The sequence below is a fragment of the Sinocyclocheilus rhinocerous genome, unplaced genomic scaffold (assembly GCF_001515625.1).
Source record: "Sinocyclocheilus rhinocerous isolate Xijiao unplaced genomic scaffold, SAMN03320098_v1.1 scaffold1093, whole genome shotgun sequence".
Classification (NCBI taxonomy): domain Eukaryota; kingdom Metazoa; phylum Chordata; class Actinopteri; order Cypriniformes; family Cyprinidae; genus Sinocyclocheilus; species Sinocyclocheilus rhinocerous.
The window spans coordinates 200,059-220,336 of NW_015626381.1; the positions used below are offsets into that span (position 1 = coordinate 200,059).

The 20,278-nt window shown below is 34.7% G+C and overlaps 3 protein-coding genes and 1 pseudogene across 11 annotated transcripts in view; 3 read left to right on the top strand and 1 right to left on the bottom strand.

The window, feature by feature from the left end:
- The window catches only part of LOC107712790 (eukaryotic translation initiation factor 2A), an 11,362-nt gene extending 3,000 nt beyond the window's left edge, over window positions 1-8,362 (top strand). The window contains exons 4-14 of the mRNA XM_016518129.1: window positions 382-500; window positions 1,949-2,048; window positions 2,143-2,225; window positions 3,217-3,290; window positions 3,368-3,512; window positions 3,604-3,720; window positions 4,463-5,037; window positions 6,266-6,379; window positions 6,455-6,568; window positions 8,000-8,065; window positions 8,157-8,362. Coding sequence (XP_016373615.1) covers window positions 382-500; window positions 1,949-2,048; window positions 2,143-2,225; window positions 3,217-3,290; window positions 3,368-3,512; window positions 3,604-3,720; window positions 4,463-5,037; window positions 6,266-6,379; window positions 6,455-6,568; window positions 8,000-8,065; window positions 8,157-8,222 — 1,573 coding nt within the window. The 3' untranslated portion in view covers window positions 8,223-8,362. The remainder of the gene's footprint in view (window positions 1-381; window positions 501-1,948; window positions 2,049-2,142; window positions 2,226-3,216; window positions 3,291-3,367; window positions 3,513-3,603; window positions 3,721-4,462; window positions 5,038-6,265; window positions 6,380-6,454; window positions 6,569-7,999; window positions 8,066-8,156) is intronic.
- A 113-nt stretch (window positions 8,363-8,475) lies between these two features.
- Window positions 8,476-14,625, top strand: LOC107712802 (DCN1-like protein 5). Of its 9 annotated transcripts, none has more exons than XM_016518170.1 (11): window positions 8,476-8,602; window positions 10,150-10,197; window positions 10,308-10,350; window positions 10,455-10,557; window positions 10,640-10,731; window positions 11,592-11,662; window positions 12,226-12,317; window positions 12,410-12,518; window positions 12,685-12,789; window positions 14,141-14,243; window positions 14,324-14,625. In XM_016518170.1, the coding sequence occupies exons 1-11, from the start codon at window positions 8,555-8,557 to the stop codon at window positions 14,377-14,379; spliced, it is 870 nt and encodes a 289-aa protein (XP_016373656.1). In that variant the 5' UTR covers window positions 8,476-8,554; the 3' UTR covers window positions 14,380-14,625. The 9 variants fall into 9 exon arrangements, with proteins under 9 accessions (XP_016373656.1, XP_016373666.1, XP_016373623.1 ...); XM_016518180.1 differs by having other exon boundaries at window positions 10,153-10,197; XM_016518137.1 differs by having other exon boundaries at window positions 8,476-8,611; window positions 10,150-10,206; window positions 14,324-14,624.
- A 1,067-nt stretch (window positions 14,626-15,692) lies between these two features.
- LOC107713089 (uncharacterized) lies at window positions 15,693-17,609 on the bottom strand (annotated as a pseudogene).
- Window positions 17,610-19,513: 1,904 nt separating this feature from the next.
- The window catches only part of LOC107713096 (calpain-5-like), a 34,880-nt gene continuing 34,115 nt past the window's right edge, over window positions 19,514-20,278 (top strand). Inside the window, exon 1 of the mRNA XM_016518530.1 lies at window positions 19,514-19,660. The gene's annotated coding sequence lies outside the window, so the exon portion shown is untranslated. The remainder of the gene's footprint in view (window positions 19,661-20,278) is intronic.

A 20,278-nucleotide genomic window follows, 5' to 3' on the forward strand; every position in this document is an offset into this window, starting at 1 on the left:
GATCTGTCTCAATGTTAATCAAACATTAAAAGAAAAGACAGAATCACTCGCTGCTCTTGAGTAAACTACTGTTTATATGCATCTTTGTTCTTATTTTTAATACCAAAGATAAAATAAAAAATAGCTATATTGTGATTAATAATATAGTAATTAAGGAAAGAATTGGAGGAAAATATGCAACGTTGCTAGGGAATCTTTAACTCGATGTTTCTCAACTCTGCTGTAGCGCAGTCATTTGTTGTCAGATTCCAGCAAGTCACTTTGAAGGCGTTTTAATGGAGAATGTGAAAATCAAAAGAACTCATTTTTGAAAATGTGCTCATTCCGACTCATTTTTGCCAGCACGGGTTACAAATATCTGTCTGTGTGTGTGTTTGATAGGGTCAGTGTGATCAAAGTTTCCACTGGAGATTTGGTGAAGTCCTTTGATTTGCCCAAAACTACTGCACTGGAATTCTCCCCTCTGAATAGAGTTCTGGCCACCTGGCAGCAATATACCAGTAAGAGCTTTTAATATACTATAGAACATTAATATGGACAAAAGGAAGAATCCCAAACTTTTGACCCATAGTGTATGTCTTGGCGAGGTTCACACAAACAGAATCGGTTATGTCTTACATGAACGTTTAGTTAATACTTGGGGAAAAATCTGATGTGCAACATTATATTAGATCCATGCATTACAGTAGGTCTTAATATGGATCTGTCTCAATGTTAATCAAACATTAAAAGAAAAGACAGAATCACTCGCTGCTCTTGAGTAAACTACTGTTTATATGCATCTTTGTTCTTATTTTTAATACCAAAGATAAAATAAAAAATAGCTATATTGTGATTAATAATATAGTAATTAAGGAAAGAATTGGAGGAAAATATGCAACATTGCTAGGGAATCTTTAACTCGATGTTTCTCAACTCTGCTGTAGCGCGGTCATTTGTTGTCAGATTCCAGCAAGTCATATATCACTTTGAAGGCGTTTTAATGGAGAATGTGAAAATCAAAAGAACTCATTTTTGAAAATGTTCTCATTCCGACTAATTTTTGCCAGCACGGGTTACAAATATCTGTCTGTGTGTGTGTTTGATAGGGTCAGTGTGATCAAAGTTTCCACTGGAGATTTGGTGAAGTCCTTTGATTTGCCCAAAACTACTGCACTGGAATTCTCCCCTCTGAATAGAGTTCTGGCCACCTGGCAGCAATATACCAGTAAGAGCTTTTAATATACTATAGAACATTAATATGGACAAAAGTATTGGGACACCTCCTTCTAATGAACAGGTTTGACTACTTTAGTCATTTCCATGAGTACAAATCTTAAAGGGTTAGTTCACCTAAAAATGAAAATTAGCCCACAAATTACTCACCATCAAGTCATCCTAGGTGTATATGACTTTCTTCTTTCAGACGAATCCAATCGGAGTTATATTAAAAATTGTCTTTGATCTTTCAAGCTGTTTAATGGCACTCAGCAGGTGTTGCATGCATCAGTCCAAAAGAAGTTAAATAAAAAGCGCCCATCCATAAAAAAAAAAAGTGTCTCACACGGCTCCGGGGAGTGAACAAAGGCCTCCTGTAGCGAATCGATGCATTTTGTAAGAAAAATATCCATATTTAAAATGTAATAATCACTTTAATGTAGCTTGCGCCAACTGTTGTACACCGAAGCAGCTCCGGGAGGATGACGTATGAGTTCAGCTTTTTTTGAACCTTGACTTACACACAGATGCATTAGTTACAGGATCCTGTCCAAACTGTTGCTATAAAATTAAAAGCACACAATTCCCTTGAATAGCATAATATGCTTAAACATTAAGATTTGTACTCATGGAAATTACTAAAGTGTCATATTTGTTGATGACATTCAAGTTTTCTAATAACTATAAGAACAGACAAAATGTTTAAACAAGCAACCCTCAGAACTCATTAGCAAATGCACGTATTTCTCAGAAACGCAGGATAACCCTCAGGGAGAGGCAAACCTGCAGCTGTGGGACTTGCAAACAGGTGCCTGCATTAAAGCGTTTTATCAGAAGAAGGTTACGGGATGGTGAGTCGCTATTAATGTTCATAACAACGTTAATGAAATGCAGAATAAGTTTTATTACTGTCGGTTTATTCATGATCTGTCTGTATTTTCTCAGGTGTCCGAGCTGGGCAGATGATGAAAGTGTTACCGTTAGAAATGTCAATAATGAACTTCACTTCTTTGAGAACAACGACTTTGGTAACACAGTGTTCTTCTGTTTACTTAATTCATTGCACGTGTTATATTTAAACTGGTTGGAAACAAGTCAATCAATAACAGTGGACATTTTTTAATAGATTACAATGTATACGAATGTATAAAGGAAGGTGTCTGTGCTCACTATTTCTTTTAGATTTACTCACTCTCAGTCCATCCAAGATCAGGATGAGTTTGTTTCTTCATCGGGTTTGGAGAAATGTAGCATTGCATCAGTGTCTCAGCAATGGATGCTCTGCAGTGAATGGGTGCCGTCAGAATGAGAGTCCAAACAGCTGATAAAAACATCACAATAATCCACAAGTAATCCACAGCACTCCAGTCCATCAGTTAACATCTGGAGAAGACAAAAGCTGTGTGTTTGCAAGAAACAAATCCATCATTAGAACATTTTTGCTTCCTAAAATACAAGTCCATAATCCATAATAACGCTTCCTCCAGTGAAAAAGTGCATCTCCTGTTGTCTCTCACATCAAAATCCAGCCACATATTAGTTTAGAGCTGTTTAAACGCTGCTTGATCTGTGCAGATTTCTCTCCTGATTCAGACCAGAACACTTTTTCACTGGAGGAAGCGTTATTATGGAATCAATGTATTTTAGTTAAAAACGTCTTAATGCTGGATTAGTTTCAGCTTTTGTCTTCTCCAGATGTTAACTGATGGACTGGAGTGCTGTGGATTACTTGTGGATTATTGTGATGTTTTTATCAGCTGTTTGGACTCTCATTCTGACGGCACCCATTCACTGCAGAGCATCCATTGATGCAATGCTACATTTCTCCAAATCTGATGGTGAACTGTTCCTCTAATGAATCCTGCATTATGATGAAATAATTTTAGTACAACTCTTTTATGTAGCAAGCATGAATAAAAATGCAATAATTAGTAAGATAAAAATGTAAATGTCAAATGTCATTGCAGATCCTTTAAACACCCATTGAGTTTGCAATCTATGCTGTGTTTTGCTGTGTAGAAACTATCGCCAACAAGCTTCACCTTCAGAAGGTGTCTGAGTTCGCTCTGTCTCCTGGATCACAGCCGAGCAAGGTATCCGAACACTTTCAAGCATTCACGTGCTGTTTTACTGATAGAAATGTATATTAATCCCTCACGTGTTGCCTAAGGTTGCTGTTTATGTTCCTGGAAGCAAAGGCGCGCCGTCTTTTGTACGACTGTATCAGTATCCCAATTTCGGAGGTCCAACGTCTGCTCTGGCTAACAAAAGCTTTTTCAAAGCTGATAAAGTGGCCATGCTGTGGAACAAAAAAGGTAGACAATTACTGTTTTAGCTAGCGATTGGTTTGTTAGCATCACATGAGGTTTTCATATATGTGTGATTGTTTTCTGGTCTTTCCTAAAGCCACTGCAGTTCTAGTGACCGCCAGCACAGAGGTTGATAAAACAGGAGCCTCTTACTATGGAGAACAGACGTTACATTACGTCGCCACCAATGGAGAAAGCGCAGTAGTTCAGCTGCGTAAGTACGGCTTTAAATAATGATTCATCAATAATTGAACTATTAATGAATAATTATTTACAGTGACAGTCTATTTTAAATGTAATTTTAGTTTTGGGTCATTTTTAGATTTGCTTTATTGCATTTATTTATTTTTATTTTTTAATTTATTTTTATTGTTTTGCTGTTATTTGTAACTTTCTATTTATCAATCCTGAAAAAAATGCATCACAGTTTCCACACAAAATATTGTGCAGCACGACTGTTTTCAACATTGATAATAATCAGAAATGTTTCTTGAGCAGCAAATCAGCATATTAGAATGATTTCTGAAGATCATGTGACACTGAAGACTGGAGTAATGATGCTGAAAATACAGCTTTGATCACAGGAATAAATTACATGTGAACAGATATTCACACAGGAAACAGTTATTTTAAATAATAATAATATTTCACAATTTTACTGTTTTTACTGTATTTCTCACCATATAAACACAGCCCTGGTAAGCAAAAAAATATCTTACGGACCCCAAATGTTTGAACGGCTGTGTCTGTTTTGAAGGAAATCAAACCTTTTTTGTAGCTCCATTAAGATGTTTTTGCATCATCTTTTCTCATTAATGTAATAGAAATAATATATATTATTTAAATGTAAATGTAAAGTGCTTATACATACTGTAATGATTGTATTCATTATGCTAGTTTTAATAATAAAATGATTCTGTTAATGACTACATAGATATTTTTTTCATCCTGCACAGCAAAGAACGGCCCCATATATGATGTATCCTGGAACCCCAACTCTTCAGAGTTTTGTGTGGTTTATGGTTTCATGCCCGCCAAGGCGACTGTCTTTAACCACAAGTGTGAGTCCGTGTTTGACTTCGGCACGGGCCCCCGAAACGCGGCTTTCTACAGCCCCCAGGGCCACATCCTCGTCCTGGCCGGGTTTGGGAACCTGAGAGGGCAGATGGAAGTTTGGGACGTGAAGAAATACAAGCAGGTGTCTAAACCCCAGGCTGAAGACACCACACATTTCTCCTGGTGTCCTGACGGAGAGCACATAGTGACGTCGACCTGCTCCCCCAGGCTCAGGGTCAGCAACGGATACAAGATCTGGCATTACACCGGGACTGTGTTGTACAAGCATGAAACGCCGTCAAATAAAGAGCTGTGGGAAGTTTTGTGGCAGCCCTTTCCGACTGGAGCCTTCCCAGAGAAGCCTGTGAAATACCAGGCGTCTCCGAGTGAACTCGGCAGCACTGAAGCCAAACCGGCGCAGGCGTATCGTCCACCCGCTCTCCGCAACAAACCCCAGACCGCCAGCTCCAAACTAGTGAGTTCCTGCAATCCTGGGCCCTATTCACAAAACATCTAAAAGTTGCTCATAACTCGCCGATTTAGGAGAACATAATGGGCGTGTCAGTCCTAAATTTTAGACTTGCTCAAGCAAGTATTTCACAAAGCGTTTTAGTGTTAAAACTAGCTCCTAAATCTGCCAAACGTTAGCAGTAGTGAAGAGGACTCCTAAGTCACTAAGACCAAACCACAAACTATCCTCCTTGCTGAAAAAACAACAACACAAACCATCACAGAAATTATAATGGTTTCCACTACAAATAGCCTAACATTAGAAGCCATCAACTTTTAACCATTACAAATGGTTTTCCGTAGTGTGTTTTGGGACATGTTCCACTAGGATTTAGTGGTTTTAACAAGCCAACAATAGAAGATGACCAATAGAGACCAACAGGCACCATTAAAGCCAGTATGATTCCCATTATAACCAGTAAAACCATTACATTAGCAGGGCTAAGATGGCTGTTGCCGGGAATCTGCCTCGGAACATAAACATTTTAGAAACACGCTGCATTTATTTGCACACACATGTTTTCCCACGCATCTTTTTTAGTTTTGGAGGTTATCCCAAATCCATATTTTCCTTTGATTATATCCTTGTTCTCATTAAGCAGCTATGTTCTAAGTAACAGCTGTTCTTGGTTTTCTTTTACATTTGCATGTCTTACTATCAGCCATGATCTACTCTGTTAATTAAAAGGCTGTTTATATGCACATCCGCTAATTGTTTTTGAGAAGCACACATGTAAGAGGCTGACAATTAGCTGAACATATACTTGTTTAATTAGTTACACTTAGCCTGCATTTTAAAATCTGTATTTGAATGTGGCAACATTTTTATTTTTAAACCTTTATTTGAATATGGCAACATAATATCGCGCTCTACAATATTTCCATGAATAAATCTCTGAGAGACTATTAGCCAATCACTGTGTGCATAGTTAATGAGCACGCTGACATCATCCATAGCAATGAGGTAAGCCCCGCCCCCTTGCTCTGAGCTTAACACTTCTCTCTATTCTTCAGTACAAGTTTATCTCAGCAGCTTTGTGAATAGGTTTTAGAAGAAAACTCTTAGCTAAAAACTTTTACTGCTATTTAGGAGAACTCTTAGAGGTAAGATAAAATGTTTTTGTGAATACGGGCCCAGATTCTCTTTTCCTCCAGATTATGAATGTCCTGTGACAATAATGTGTCTATCCAAGCATGAAGAAGAGCCGCCGCAGAACATGAAGCCTGGTGCTGCAGGAGAGAAGCAGATGTCGAAAGCTGCTTTGAAAAACCAGAAAAAGCGAGAAGCGAAGAAAGCAGCTAAGCAGGTACACCAGAGCTCGGTATTTGCATTTGTTCAATAAACCGTGAAGAAGAATAAGTGATGCATTCTGTTGATTCAGGAGAACAAGCCGGATGAAGCTCCGCCTCCGGTAGCAGACTCCGCCCCTGCCAGTCATGTGACTTCTAGCTGTGGAGACCCTGAAACTGACAAAAAGATCAAGAATTTGAAAAAGGTGAAATAGTTGGGATATGTTTACAATCAAATAAGATCAGCGTGTATACATGGGTACAGTGAGAAAAACTTCTTGAAGGGAAATAAACAGTGTCTTTTACTCAGACTTGGAATAGACCACAGAGTAAAATGGACCTACTTTTATGAAACTTTTTAATTAATTAATTAAATTAAAATTTAATTTAATTAAATTTTAATTTTTTATTTTTAATTTTTTTTTTTACTCTTGTCTCTGATGAATAGAAAGATCATAAGAGCTGTATTTATTTGAAATAGAAATCTTTTGTAACAGTTACTTTTGAGCAATTGAGCATGCTGAAAAAATAAATAAATACATACATACATAAAAAACAACCCCAAACAGCTGTGGAGACCCTGAAACTGACAAAAAGATCAAGAATTTGAAAAAGGTGAAATAGTTGGGATATATATGTTTACAATTAAGATCAGCGTGTATACATGGGTACAGTGAGAAAAACTTCTTGAAGGGAAATAAACACTGTCTTTTACTCAGACTTGGAATAGACCACAGAGTAAAATGGACCTACTTTTATGAAACTTTTTAATTAATTAATTAAATTAAAATTAAATTTAATTAAATTTTTTTTTTTTATTATTATTTTTTTTTTTTACTCTTGCAGTGAGAATAGCCTCAGCTGCCGACATGGCAACATACATTTTTTTTTTCAATTAAATAACCCTAAGTTCCCATTTATACCAGTTTTACAAAAAAAAAATTTTTTTTTAATTCTCAGTCAAAATGTAATTATTTTTAAATTATAGTGAGAAAAACTTCTTGAAGGTAAAGAAACAAACAGATTTGGAATAGACCACAAAGTAAAATGGACCTACTTTTAATTAAATAAAAAAATTTTTATTTAATTTTCTCATTTCTTTTTATTTTATTTTATTTTATTTTACGTAGCTCTTGCTGTGAGAATAGCCTCAGCTGCTGACATGGCAACATACCTTTATTTTGAGTAAATTGTCAAAATGTAAATTATTATTTTATTTTTTTAATTGAATAACCCTGTAAAGTTCCCATTTATACCAGTTTTTTAAAAATGTAAAATGTTTTTCTTTCCCTGTCAAAATGTAATTTTTTTTAATTACAGTGAGCAAAAATGTCTTGGAGGTAAAGAAATAAAATTGTCATTTACTCTTGACTTGGAATAGACCAATTTAGAGTAAAATGGACCTACTTTTATGATACATTCACTTTGATTTTGTTTTGTTCCATAAGAATAGCCTCAGCTACTGGTATGGCAACATACCTTTATTTTGAGTAAATTGTCAAAATATTTTTTTTAATTACAAAACCCTGTAAAGTTCTCATTTATGCCAGTTAAAAAATATATATATATATTGTACATGTATGCCAAATGTGATGCATCTGGCATGTGTTAATGGGATTTTCATGTTTATCTGGCAGAAACTCAAAGCCATTGATGAACTCAAGGAGCAGCAGGCGGCCGGCAAAGTCATGCAAAAAAATCAGGTAATAAAGCAATGCTCATCAGCATGATTAAAGGTTATTTATTATTATATAAATATTATAATAGTCCCCCCCCCCACCTCTTTTTTTACAGCTTGAGAAGATGCAGAAAGAGGCCCAGCTGTTGAAAGAGCTTGAAGACCTTGAATTAGGATTGTAAACTCACTGTACCAGTTTTCACATTAGTCATCAGTTTTCAAACCTTGCTTTGTCATATTGTAGTGAATATGTATTGAGATGACTTTTTTCATGATCAATAAAATAAGAGTCTGTTTTGCTTCTTTGAACATGGCTAATATAATAAGTACTAAATTCTCAAAAGCAATATTGCTATGCAATGTGACGTACAGCACAAGAGAGCATCCATGGAATACGAAAAAAAAAATGTTGAAATTCAAACTGCGTGACTTTTATTATGTCTGTTGGCGAGCCGGAAGTGTCCGTTTCTCCAGCGTGAAACCAAAGCAGTCGCAGATTTTAGCATAAACGCAGATGAAGTTGTTGACAAATAAACTCAACGGGACGAAGCAAAAGCAGCAGGTATTTCAGGTTTGAGGAGAGCTCAGTTCAGTACACTGAGTTTGATACCCGTGGAGAGTTAGCGAGTGTTTATTTGTGATGTTTAGATGAGCCGGTGAAATGCTATTCGTATAGGTTCATACATCACGCCTGTGTTTGTGTTCAATTTTACTCTAACTACTAGTTATTTCTGGCGTTCTTGTAAATTATCCCGTAATATAAATGTATTTGTATTTATTTTACACGTTTAGATGACTTTCAGGCTTTTGGCATTAAGCAGTTCAGCCGTTTTTTAGGAGCCACAAAGACGATACATTTGTGCTAAACAGCTCCTCACTTTTATTATTTGATTGTTTTATCTGATTGTTCTTAAGTTGTTTGTTTTAAAAATTAAACTGTAACTTTGAACATTACTTGTATGAATCAAAGAGGGGATTTAGTATAGCCTCGACTCTTGAAAACCCCTCAATCTAATTGCGTCAATGATATAATTTTAATAAGCAATCGTCCTAGTTTGTGTTCAGAATAAGAAATACAAATACAACCCTTTTAGCACGAGTTTTAAGCTCAGGTGTTACTGTACTCATTTATTTATATTTATTGATTCTGTCAAATGGGTGTTCTGTTTTACACATCAACATCAGAGTTTGAGTTGGAAATTAAAATTATGTGACATTATACATATTAATAGCTGTTTTTGATGGAGTTTAACGACAAATATATCATGCATGTAAATGTTTTATATATATATATATATATATATATATATATATATATATATATATATATATATATATATATATATATATATATATATATATATATATATATATATATATATATATATATATATATATATATATATATATATATATATATATATATATATATATATATATATATATATATATATATATATATATATATATATATATATATATATATATATATATATATATATATATATATATATATATATATATATATATATATATATATATATATATATATATATATATATATATATATATATATATATATATATATATATATATATATATATATATATATATATATATATATATATATATATATATATATATATATATATATATATATATATATATATATATATATATATATATATATATATATATATATATATATATATATATATATATATATATATATATATATATATATATATATATATATATATATATATATATATATATATATATATATATATATATATATATATATATATATATATATATATATATATATATATATATATATATATATATATATATATATATATATATATATATATATATATATATATATATATATATATATATATATATATATATATATATATATATATATATATATATATATATATATATATATATATATATATATATATATATATATATATATATATATATATATATATATATATATATATATATATATATATATATATATATATATATATATATATATATATATATATATATATATATATATATATATATATATATATATGTATCCCTTTTGTAAAGCAGGAAGCGTTAAGAAGAAAAGAGACATCTGTGGCAAATCTTTGTCTTGTAAGTCTTGAAAGACACATTTGAATTTGAGCATGAATTAAGATTTAATTCTGTTTGTATCCTGCAAGTCATGCATCAAGTATGCATTTTGTTTTTCTTCCTGTTTTTAGAGTCTGCTACACTTGAATGGACGCGGTGCCCACAGGTACACAGGTAGAGCTGCTTTCTGCTCTTCACTGACCCTCAAATATTGAATTGGACAGGAAGGAAAACAGCTGTCGGCTTCAATTTGTTCTGTTCGTTTGTGCTTTGTTTAGTAAGACCAAACCAACTCACCCGAACCTCAATTATGCCCGTGAAAAAGAAAAGAAAGTCGTCCGGATCCGAGGACCCCAGCATCAGAAAGTGCAAAATCACCAGGTAAAAATATTTGTGAGTTTCTCTCTGCATCTTTCACTCTTTCATACATCAGCCGCTGTATCATCACCTCTTTAAAATCCAGTTACTGTAGGACGCAAACTCCAGGACGGCTGCTTAACCCAGATGACCAGTTCTCTAGCAAGAAATGTCTCGCCTGGTTTTATGAATATGCAGGTACATAAACCAATACTTTCCTTACTCGCATGCAGCCTTTAATAAAAGCCAACATAATTTTTTTTTTACTTTGGTAATGTGACATTTCAAAATGAAACTAAAGGAATAGTTCACCCAAAAATGAACATTTCCTAAAAATGCGTTCACCCTCAGACCATCCAATGAGTTTTTCTTCATCAGATTTGGAGAAATGTAGCACTGAATCAGTGTCTCAGCAATGGATGCTCTGCAGTGAATGGGTGCCGTCAGAATGAGAGTCCAAACAGCTGATAAAAACATAAGCTCTGTCTGTGAAACCAGGTCTAAGGTGTTTTTAACTGTAAACCATTGCTTCCTGCTAAAATACGAGTCCATAATCCATAATAACTCTTCCTCCAGTGAAAAGGTGTTCTGGTGTGAATCTGGAGAGAAATCTGCACAGATCAAGCAGCGTTTAAACAGCTCTGAAAAAATATATGGCTGGATTTTGATGTGAGACACAACAGGAGATGCACTTTTTCACTGGAGGAAGCGTTATTATGGATTATGGACTCGTGCTTTAGTTAAAATGTCTTAATGCTGGATTTGTTTCAGCTTTTGTCTTCTCCAGATGTTAACTGATGGACTGGAGTGCTGTGGATTACTTGTGGATTATTGTGATGTTTTTATCAGCTGTTTGGACTCTCATTCTGACGGCACCCATTCACTGCAGAGCATCCATTGCTGAGAGACTGATGCAATGCTACATTTCTACAAACCTGATGAAGAAACAAACTCACCTGCATCTTGGATGATCTGAGGGTGAACACATTTTCTGTTTTTGGGTGAAATATTCCTTCTTGAGCTGATCTGATTATTGTTGTGGTTTTAAATGTGTGTAGGTTCAGATGACATTGTCGGACCAGAGAGCATGGAGAAGTTCTGTGAGGACATCGGAGTGGAGCCAGAAAATGTTAGCAAAAATGCATCTATATGTTTCATAGAAAACCCTAAAGTTAGGTGTTGGGAATGGTCTTCTATCCAAAATGTGAGCCTGCAGCACAAAAGCAGTCTTAAGTCGCTGGGGTGTATTTGTAGCAATAGCCAACAATACATTGTATGGGTCAAAATTATAGTTTTTTCTTTTATGCCAAAAATCATTAGGATATTAAGTAAAGATCATGTTCCATAAATATATTTTGTATATTTCCTACCGTAAATATATAAAAACGTAATTTTTGATTAGTAATATGCATTGCTAAGAACTTCATTTGAACAACTTTAAAGATGTTTTTTCTCAATATTTAGATTTTTTTGCACCCTCAGATTCCAGATTTTCAAATAGTTGTATCTCGGCCAAATATTGTCCTATCCTAACAAACCACACATCAATGGAAAGCTTATTTATTCAGCTTTCAGATGATGCATAAATCTCAATTTCGAAAAATGGACCCTTATGACTGCTTTTGTGGTGCAGGGTCACAAATAGGGGAAATCCCTTGAAATAATGTGCACTGTGTTTGTGTAACCCTTCAGATTGTAATGTTAGTTTTAGCCTGGAAACTTGAAGCAACAAATATGGGATTTTTCACAAAAGAAGAGTGGCTGAAAGGAATGACGTCACTACGGTAAGATGTTTAATGCCTCGAACGTCATGAGAAATCATTCAGTCCGAAGTCTTTTATTATGCTGCCGTTAAACTTCTCTGATGTGTGTACAGTTGCGACTGCACAGAGAGATTACAGGGCAAACTGGATTATATGCGCTCTCAGCTGAATGACCCGGTTATATTCAAGAACATTTACAGATACGCCTTCGACTTCGCCAGGGTGAGAGGATGACAAAAATGCACTTGTTTTCTCCATTTTAAGATAACTTAAGCATTTTAGGATAAACATTGCTTGTTTGTTGTATCTGTATATAATTTACGGTTAATTTTTTGTCTGCTTATGGATGTTTTTTCATCATATTCATCTGGTTTTATATATTATGTAGGATAAAGATCAGCGCAGTCTTGATATGGACACTGCAAAATCCATGTTGGCACTTCTCCTCGGAAGGACGTGGCCTCTGTTCCCAGTTTTCCACCAATTTCTGGAGGTTTGTCATCTTTTTCTTCAAACCAGACTGTCATATCTGCTCCAAATTAGGTGAAAAAAACACAATCAAAGCAGGGCTTGACTTTTTCTCTTTTTTTCGTCCGAGGAGCACATGTGCTCCTAATTTGAAAACTTTAGGAGCACATATAAAAACCTTCAGGGGCACAATATAATTTGTTTTTACAAGGGACACAAGGAGATATTTACAAATAAAAAGGCTTTTGCAACACTTTTTGTATTTGTTTTTATACAAAAAGCACACTAGGTTTTTAAATATTTCCGCTTTAAACTGCATTTATTTAATAATAATACTACTAATTCTGAATGTTGAATTAAATGCCAGATACGTTTGTGTGACTAAAATACCAATAACAATGAGACTCTTATTTTGAAATGTCTTTACTACTTCCAGCTGCGCATTCAAATCTAAATCATATTACAATATGAACACAGTATAATAGTGTGGTATTTATTGATCGTGAACTGCTCTGAAACTGCAAGCCTGTAATACGTGCAGCATCGCCGCATTTAAACATGCAACACTCATGTTTATGTCATTAAATCGTCTCCTTTTGAAGTTTAATTATCACATTAAGCTGTATTGTGATTACTGTTTAATGGGCCCACATTTACAACCCATTCCAATGATAATGAATATGTTTGTTATAGCATTTAAGATATTTTCATGGCCTTAAATTTGAAACAAAACCCCCGAATTTGAGACTTTTTACTAGTGCTGTCAAACATTTTTAAAAATTAACTAATTAATTGCACGTTTTTCTGTAATTAATCATGATTAATTGCATGTTAATATGTTTATATCGTCCTAATCTCACATTGAATCTCCAAATTAATGTAGAAACGACATAAAGATGGCATCTTTTTACTAAGCAGCCTATTATTAGTGAAGGTCAGTATCATTGATATCAATGCTGCTATTGGTGTCTCTATTAAATGCATTTCCCCATTAATTATAGCCATTCAAATTACAGTATAATTAATTATAACTGAATTTACTTATTTTTTGCATTTTAGCGCGCTTGATACCATGTTCATATTGTCTACTATAACACTAGCCAAGGGATGCCAGGGGAAAAAATAGATTCTGCGTTAAATATTTTTACTGTGTTAAACAAAACAAAAAACCGCTTTAATTTTGACAGCCCTGCTTTTTATTGCTGCAAGCGAAACTCTCACACTGCCAAACCCTCATAAAAGTAGTACATTAAAAGCCAAACTGAACCATATGTTGTCATTGTTTGTTTTTTTTAGACTATGCATTTAAAAAAAAACTGAATTCATTGGTATTTGTTGTTTAAAGTGCTGTGACTAACAGAAACGTCTCTCCTCAGCAATCAAAGTATAAAGTCATGAATAAAGACCAGTGGTACAACGTCCTAGAGTTTAGCCGTACGGTTAACACAGACCTGAGCAACTATGATGAAGACGGAGCCTGTAAGTGTGCTTGATTCCTCTCAGCTTCTCTCAGAAGATGTTTCTGAGTTAAACGGCTGCTGATGTGTCTGTGCTTTCAGGGCCAGTGATGCTGGATGAGTTTGTGGAGTGGAATAAAGCCAGAAATGCATTATAGCGCAAGCAGACGTTTTTGTTGTTTTTGGCTGTGCCCCAGACGATGGCATACGTCTCGAGGACTGCTTCAACATGTCCCACATCACTACCCAGAGACTCTTACGGTCTTGCTTTAAAAGGAAACTGCACAGAGGAATCACAAGACGAAAGAGGAAATATTTTTCTTATGTATTGAATTTGTTGCAGCAGTTCTATTGCCAGTGTTGTATGAATTTTCTTAGAGGGAAACGGTCTGTTTGTAATTTCCTTTCCTTTTCTTTTTCTCTCAAAGTTTTACTTTGTTTATAGTGTTTTGAAAAGGAAATAAATAAAGCAGTTGTAAATTAATTTTTCTTCTGGATTTTAGTGACTGTTGGAGCAATAAAGCATTTTCCAACTAAAATCTAAATGAAGCATGAATAAAAAGATTTACCTTACGTACACACAAAAACTCACCACGGCTGCTTTTATTTGATCAGATATACAGTAAAAAATGTGAAATATTATTACAATTTAAAATAGCTGTTTTCTATGTGAATATATATTAAACTGTAATTTATTTCTGTGATCAAAGCTGTATTTTCAGCATCATTACTCCAGTCTTCAGTGTCACATGATCTTCAGAAATCATTCTAATATGCTGATTTGCTGCTCAAGAAACATTTCTGATTATTATCAATCAAATATTTTTCTGGAAAATCTGATACATTTTATTTTTCAGGATTCACAGATGATAGAAAGTTCAAAAAACAGCATTTCTTTGAAATAGAAATCGTCTGTAACATTATAAATGTTTTTACTGGCACTTTTGATCAATTTAATGCATCCTTGATGAATAAAAGTATTAATTTCTTTTTTTTTTTAAAGTTACTACTTTTGAAAGAACAGGTGACATTGCCTATACATGAAACACATTTAACATACAATTGATGCTTGTAAAAAAATAAATATGTGACCCTGGAGCACAAAAGCAGTGTTAAGTCGCTGGGGTATATTTGTAGCAATAGCCAACAATACATTATATGGGTCAAAATTAAGTTGTATCTCGGCCAAATATTGTCCTATCCTAACAAACCATACATCAATGGAAAGCTTATTTATTCTATGAATATATATATATATATAGACAAAATAGCTGAATCTAAATGTACACTTGATAAGGCTAGTGGTAGTTTTAGACTCAAAAAGGAAAACGCTGAATGACAGATCAGCCTGGTCTAACCACAAATACAGTGTTTTCAGTGTCATAAATGTGTCCCTCGGCCTGTTTGTGAGTCTCCAGTGTCTCCTGCTGAAGCTGAAACACTGTCTTCATCCGCTTGAATCGTCTGGCCGTCAGTCGACTCTGTCTGGGTTGATGTAAAGAGCTTCAGACTGTTTCATGATTGCATTGAGTCGTGTCAGTGACCTCGTCTTCACCCTCCATCCCTGAGTCTTTGATATGGCTGTATGGAGCCCCTTCTTCATCATAGTTGTAGACTTTAATGACGCGGATCTTCTTCTTTGGATGTGGACTAGCTGCTGATCTCAACTGTGGGGTTTGTTCTTCTCCTTCACAACTCTGAGGCTCATTTGACTCGTTTATACCATTTCCAATAGCGTCCGCATTATCAACATCCATGCGTTCCCGAGCAACCAAACCAGTGTCCACAGTGTCTTCTCCAGCGGTTTGGTTTTTATGGAAGAACACTGTGTCAGTTTGTGCTCTGGTGGTTTGTAAGTTCTTCTGTCCATTAATGTGATTGTGTTTTCTATGAGGCATGCGGGCCCTTATAGTTCGTAGGCACTTCATCACGTAGGATCTACTGAATGCACCGAGTGTGAAGGCTACTAAAAAGCTCACGATTACTGACGATGCCACAGCTGCCGCGAAATGGCTTTCTGACACCGTGTCGCTGTAAACCCCTGCCTCCCTGGTCTTCCTCTGCCGTTTCTTGATGGGAACTACGTTAACTCTATAAGGCACGATTGTTTTGCTCATCTTGTCCAGACGGACACAGTAATAGAGTCCATCATGGCTGGATGTGGCTCTTGAAATCTTCAAAGTGCCATTGCATGTGTACACTGGGTCTTTGTTTTGGTGGTTACAGCTGTCAAACAGACCAAAAGGTGTCTGCCAAAACTGCACCAGCACTGCGGAGAGAAGAATACAACCATCACGACTGAATAGGTATGTTTCATAGCTTAAAACACTGAAAATGGAGCTAAATTTGGGTTCTTTTTCAACAAATTGTCAGTGAAAGGAAGCACATAATTTAAAAAAAGTGTGTGTGTGTGAGTGAGTGAGTGTGTGTGTGTGTGTGTGTGTGTGTGTGTGTGTTCCAGGGTCACATATATATATATATACATATATTATAATACTTGATACTTATTTGATACATATATTTGATACTTTAAATAAAGTAAACTCACTGGAATTAAATAAAATATAAAAAAGCTAGATGCCAAGTCAACATTTCTCATTTTCAACTTCATGCACTAAAATACTAAAACTAAAACTGAAATGAAAACCATAACGACAAATAAACAAAAACTATTAAAAATGACCAAAACACACAACAAAATTACTAAAACTTCAACTGAAATTAAAATATAGAAATATATGAAATAGAATAGAATAATTAAAAAAACTATAACAGTATCTCAATGATTATAAAATAACACCGGGTCAAACAAACTAAATGCACTTTATAGTTTTATTTTCTGTTTATTTTATATACCTTATTTTTCACAATTCTCCACAAGTCTGATTTCATCATTTTCTATAAATAGGTATAAGAAAACAAAGCCAAAAAAAATAAAAAATACTTGATGTGACCAAATGCTTTTTGTAATCTATTGATAAATTAAAATTTTCCATAAATTCAAATATTTTTACTACCAACTTGGAGTTGAATGGTTAAGCAAGACGAATGCACTCAACACTACAATGTATGTAAAATGTAATAATTTTGCGTTTAATAATTAAGAAAATGGAATAAGATTATAGACTTCCAGCATGTTGTAGAAAGACATTCCTGTCTTTTTGTGCAGCTCACCTTCATCTCCTTGACTTTGGCACCGAAGCGTCAGCTTTTGTCCTGGATGAATGTGAGCTGAGTTTTCAGGTCTGACCTGCAGACGGTTTATTTGAGAGCTCATCAGAGTCTGCAGCGACTCTTGAGGGTTTCTGTGTGCTGCAGTTTTAGATTTGACACACAGAGAACCCCAGAAGAGAATCAAAGCCACCAGAGAACTGATGCTCAACTCCATGGTGTCTAGAAGAAACTGAGAAGTTCAGTGTGTTTTTGACTGCTATTACCAATATTATTGCATTATTAATAATTGCATAAATATAAAACTAAAAAAATATATACAGCTGCCCCACTGGTTTGACTTCACAAAACACAGACAAAATCTGAAGTTCATAGTATGTCAAAAAAACAAAATTTCTGACTGTTTTGAAATGTAAAATCATGTAGATATATGGCATAAAGTATAGATCAGCCAGTCAAAAACTCACAGCAGGAGTGCTGAAGTCTGTAGTTTTCTCTGAGAGAGGAGTAAAGTACAGTCCTCACATGACAGCTCTTATATTTCATCTCGTGCTCCGTGTTTAAAGATTAACATTTTTCTCTTCAGTAATAGGCTGTCATGTGCATGTTTTCCAAATGTTTGAGTTTATGTCATAACAGTTAGAGGCGGTTTATGGTTGAAGAATGTGAGCTTTGGGTCATTAGTAACATTATTTGTCTCATTATGTATGCAGAAGAACAAATGGGAAATTGACAATCCAGCATTCTGTTATTTAAAAAAAAAATCAAACATTTGATCCATTCAATGCAATACAGCAGCAGAAAAGTCATTTTTGGCAATATTGATTATACATTTCCGTCAGTGGTGCATGTGGAAAAACAATGTTGAATACTGAAAAAATAATAATAAAAAAAAAACTTTTACTTTTTTTTTTACACTTTTTACATACAGACTTTTGAAAAGGGTACAAAGAAAGAACGAAGGTTTTCCCTTTTGATGTTGAAGTCAAAGGCTGTGCATCTAAGCATACTTTATGTATTTGGGCCAGTATTTGAGCCATTTCAATGCATTTGAATGTTGTATTTTAAGGACATTTTGTTAATTTAGTTCAGTAAACAGTTTTAAAACTGTGCTTTAAGATGTAAGATTTGGGTCCTGAAGCAGTTGAGAACCACTGATTTAGAACTTGTAATTTGTATCTTCTCTCTTGCGACTTTCTTTCTTTCTTTCTTTCTTTCATATGGAAAAAAGGAAAGAGAAAGGTGTATTTTAGTTCATTGATCTAAATGCGTTTTCTCCACATAAATTGTATACAATTATTTTCAGAGTTAATTAGTTGCTGGTCTTTTATGGATGTTGCAGATCACGACGCCCGCCAAGTTTATTATACTATGTGATTGTATATAGACAACTTTCAGGCTGCCATGTCTACTTTAAACTGCATTTCATAGTAATCTCGATTCTACCTGCTTGATCTATTTCTACAGCGAGCCTCATGAAACATTCGTGTTTTTGCCACACGGTGGCAGCAGGAAACTTAAACATCACCATATGCTCGCTAAAACTACACGTTTTGTGTTTTTCTTTCATTTTTTGTCTTGCTTTTCTTAGCTGCCTGTAGAAAGCTGAATCTAAAATGACAGCAAAACTCTAAACAGCGCGTAAAAGGCCACATTGTTTCTCAGAAAAGTTTGATTATGTGGCTCGATGGCCCCGTGTTTCCCTTCTGATGAATTGTGATGAGTTGCAGAAACACACACACACACACACATGTTGTGTTTCCATGTTTTATGGGGACATTCCATAGGCGTAATGGTTTTTATACTGTACAAACTGTATGTGCTATTGCCCTACACCAACCCTACCCCTAAACCTACCCCTCACAGGAAACTTTGTGCATTTTTACTTTCTCAAAAAAACTCATTCTGTATGATTTATAAGCTTGTTTCCTCATGGGGACCTCAAAAATGTCCCCACAAGGTCAAAATGTACTAGTATTACTATCCTTGTGGGGACATTTGGTCCCCATAACGTGATAAATACCAGGTACACACATACACACACACACACACACACACACACACACGAGTGTGAGCAGTGAAGGCCCCTCCCTCAGACTCAGAACACAGAGAACATGAAACACGAGGAATTAAACACACAGTCTCTGGAGGACTGAGGAGAAACCTGTGGACATGCGTGTGTGTTTGTGTGTATGGAGCAGTAAATCATAAGAAACATCATCTGTTCATACCTCATTTGAATATCCTCAAGCAGGAAGAGTTTTGCAGGTAAATGACGGCATTTAAGGTTCTTGCATCATTACAGATCATATTTAGTGGGTATTTTTCAAATGAGTGTGAGTGTGTGAGGTGTCCATGTGGCTTCACTCAAAAAAGACCCAAAAGCGCACGTATCCGCGGTGTTTTCAGCTGTTTTGAACGCATTTAGTGTTTAGTTGTAGTTTGTTTGCGTGTGTGTGGAACGTTGAGAAGAGAGGAGTTACATTGTAACAGTTTGTAATGCACTTCATATAGTGATACATTTGACCGGGGTCTATATTTATGACTAATTCGCATATGAAGAATTGTTTAAATTGTGGTTTCCAAGCCTGGAAAACTCATGAATGAAGTCTTGTGAGTGCAATCTAGTTTTAAATTTGCGATAGTTACAAACATTTGCAAAACATACGGGAACCTTGCTTTAGTACATTTGATACAATGTAACGTTATATTCAGTACTTTGTATTGAACGCGAAACATTCCAAACATACTGACCTACGTATTGTCCCTCTAACAATAAGTTAGCTACAATCTGTACTGTACATAAACAGACTTGTTTATGAACTGCATAAGGTTTTTTGTTTCATTCACCAAAAAAAAAAAAAAAATGGGGATGCTTAAATGACA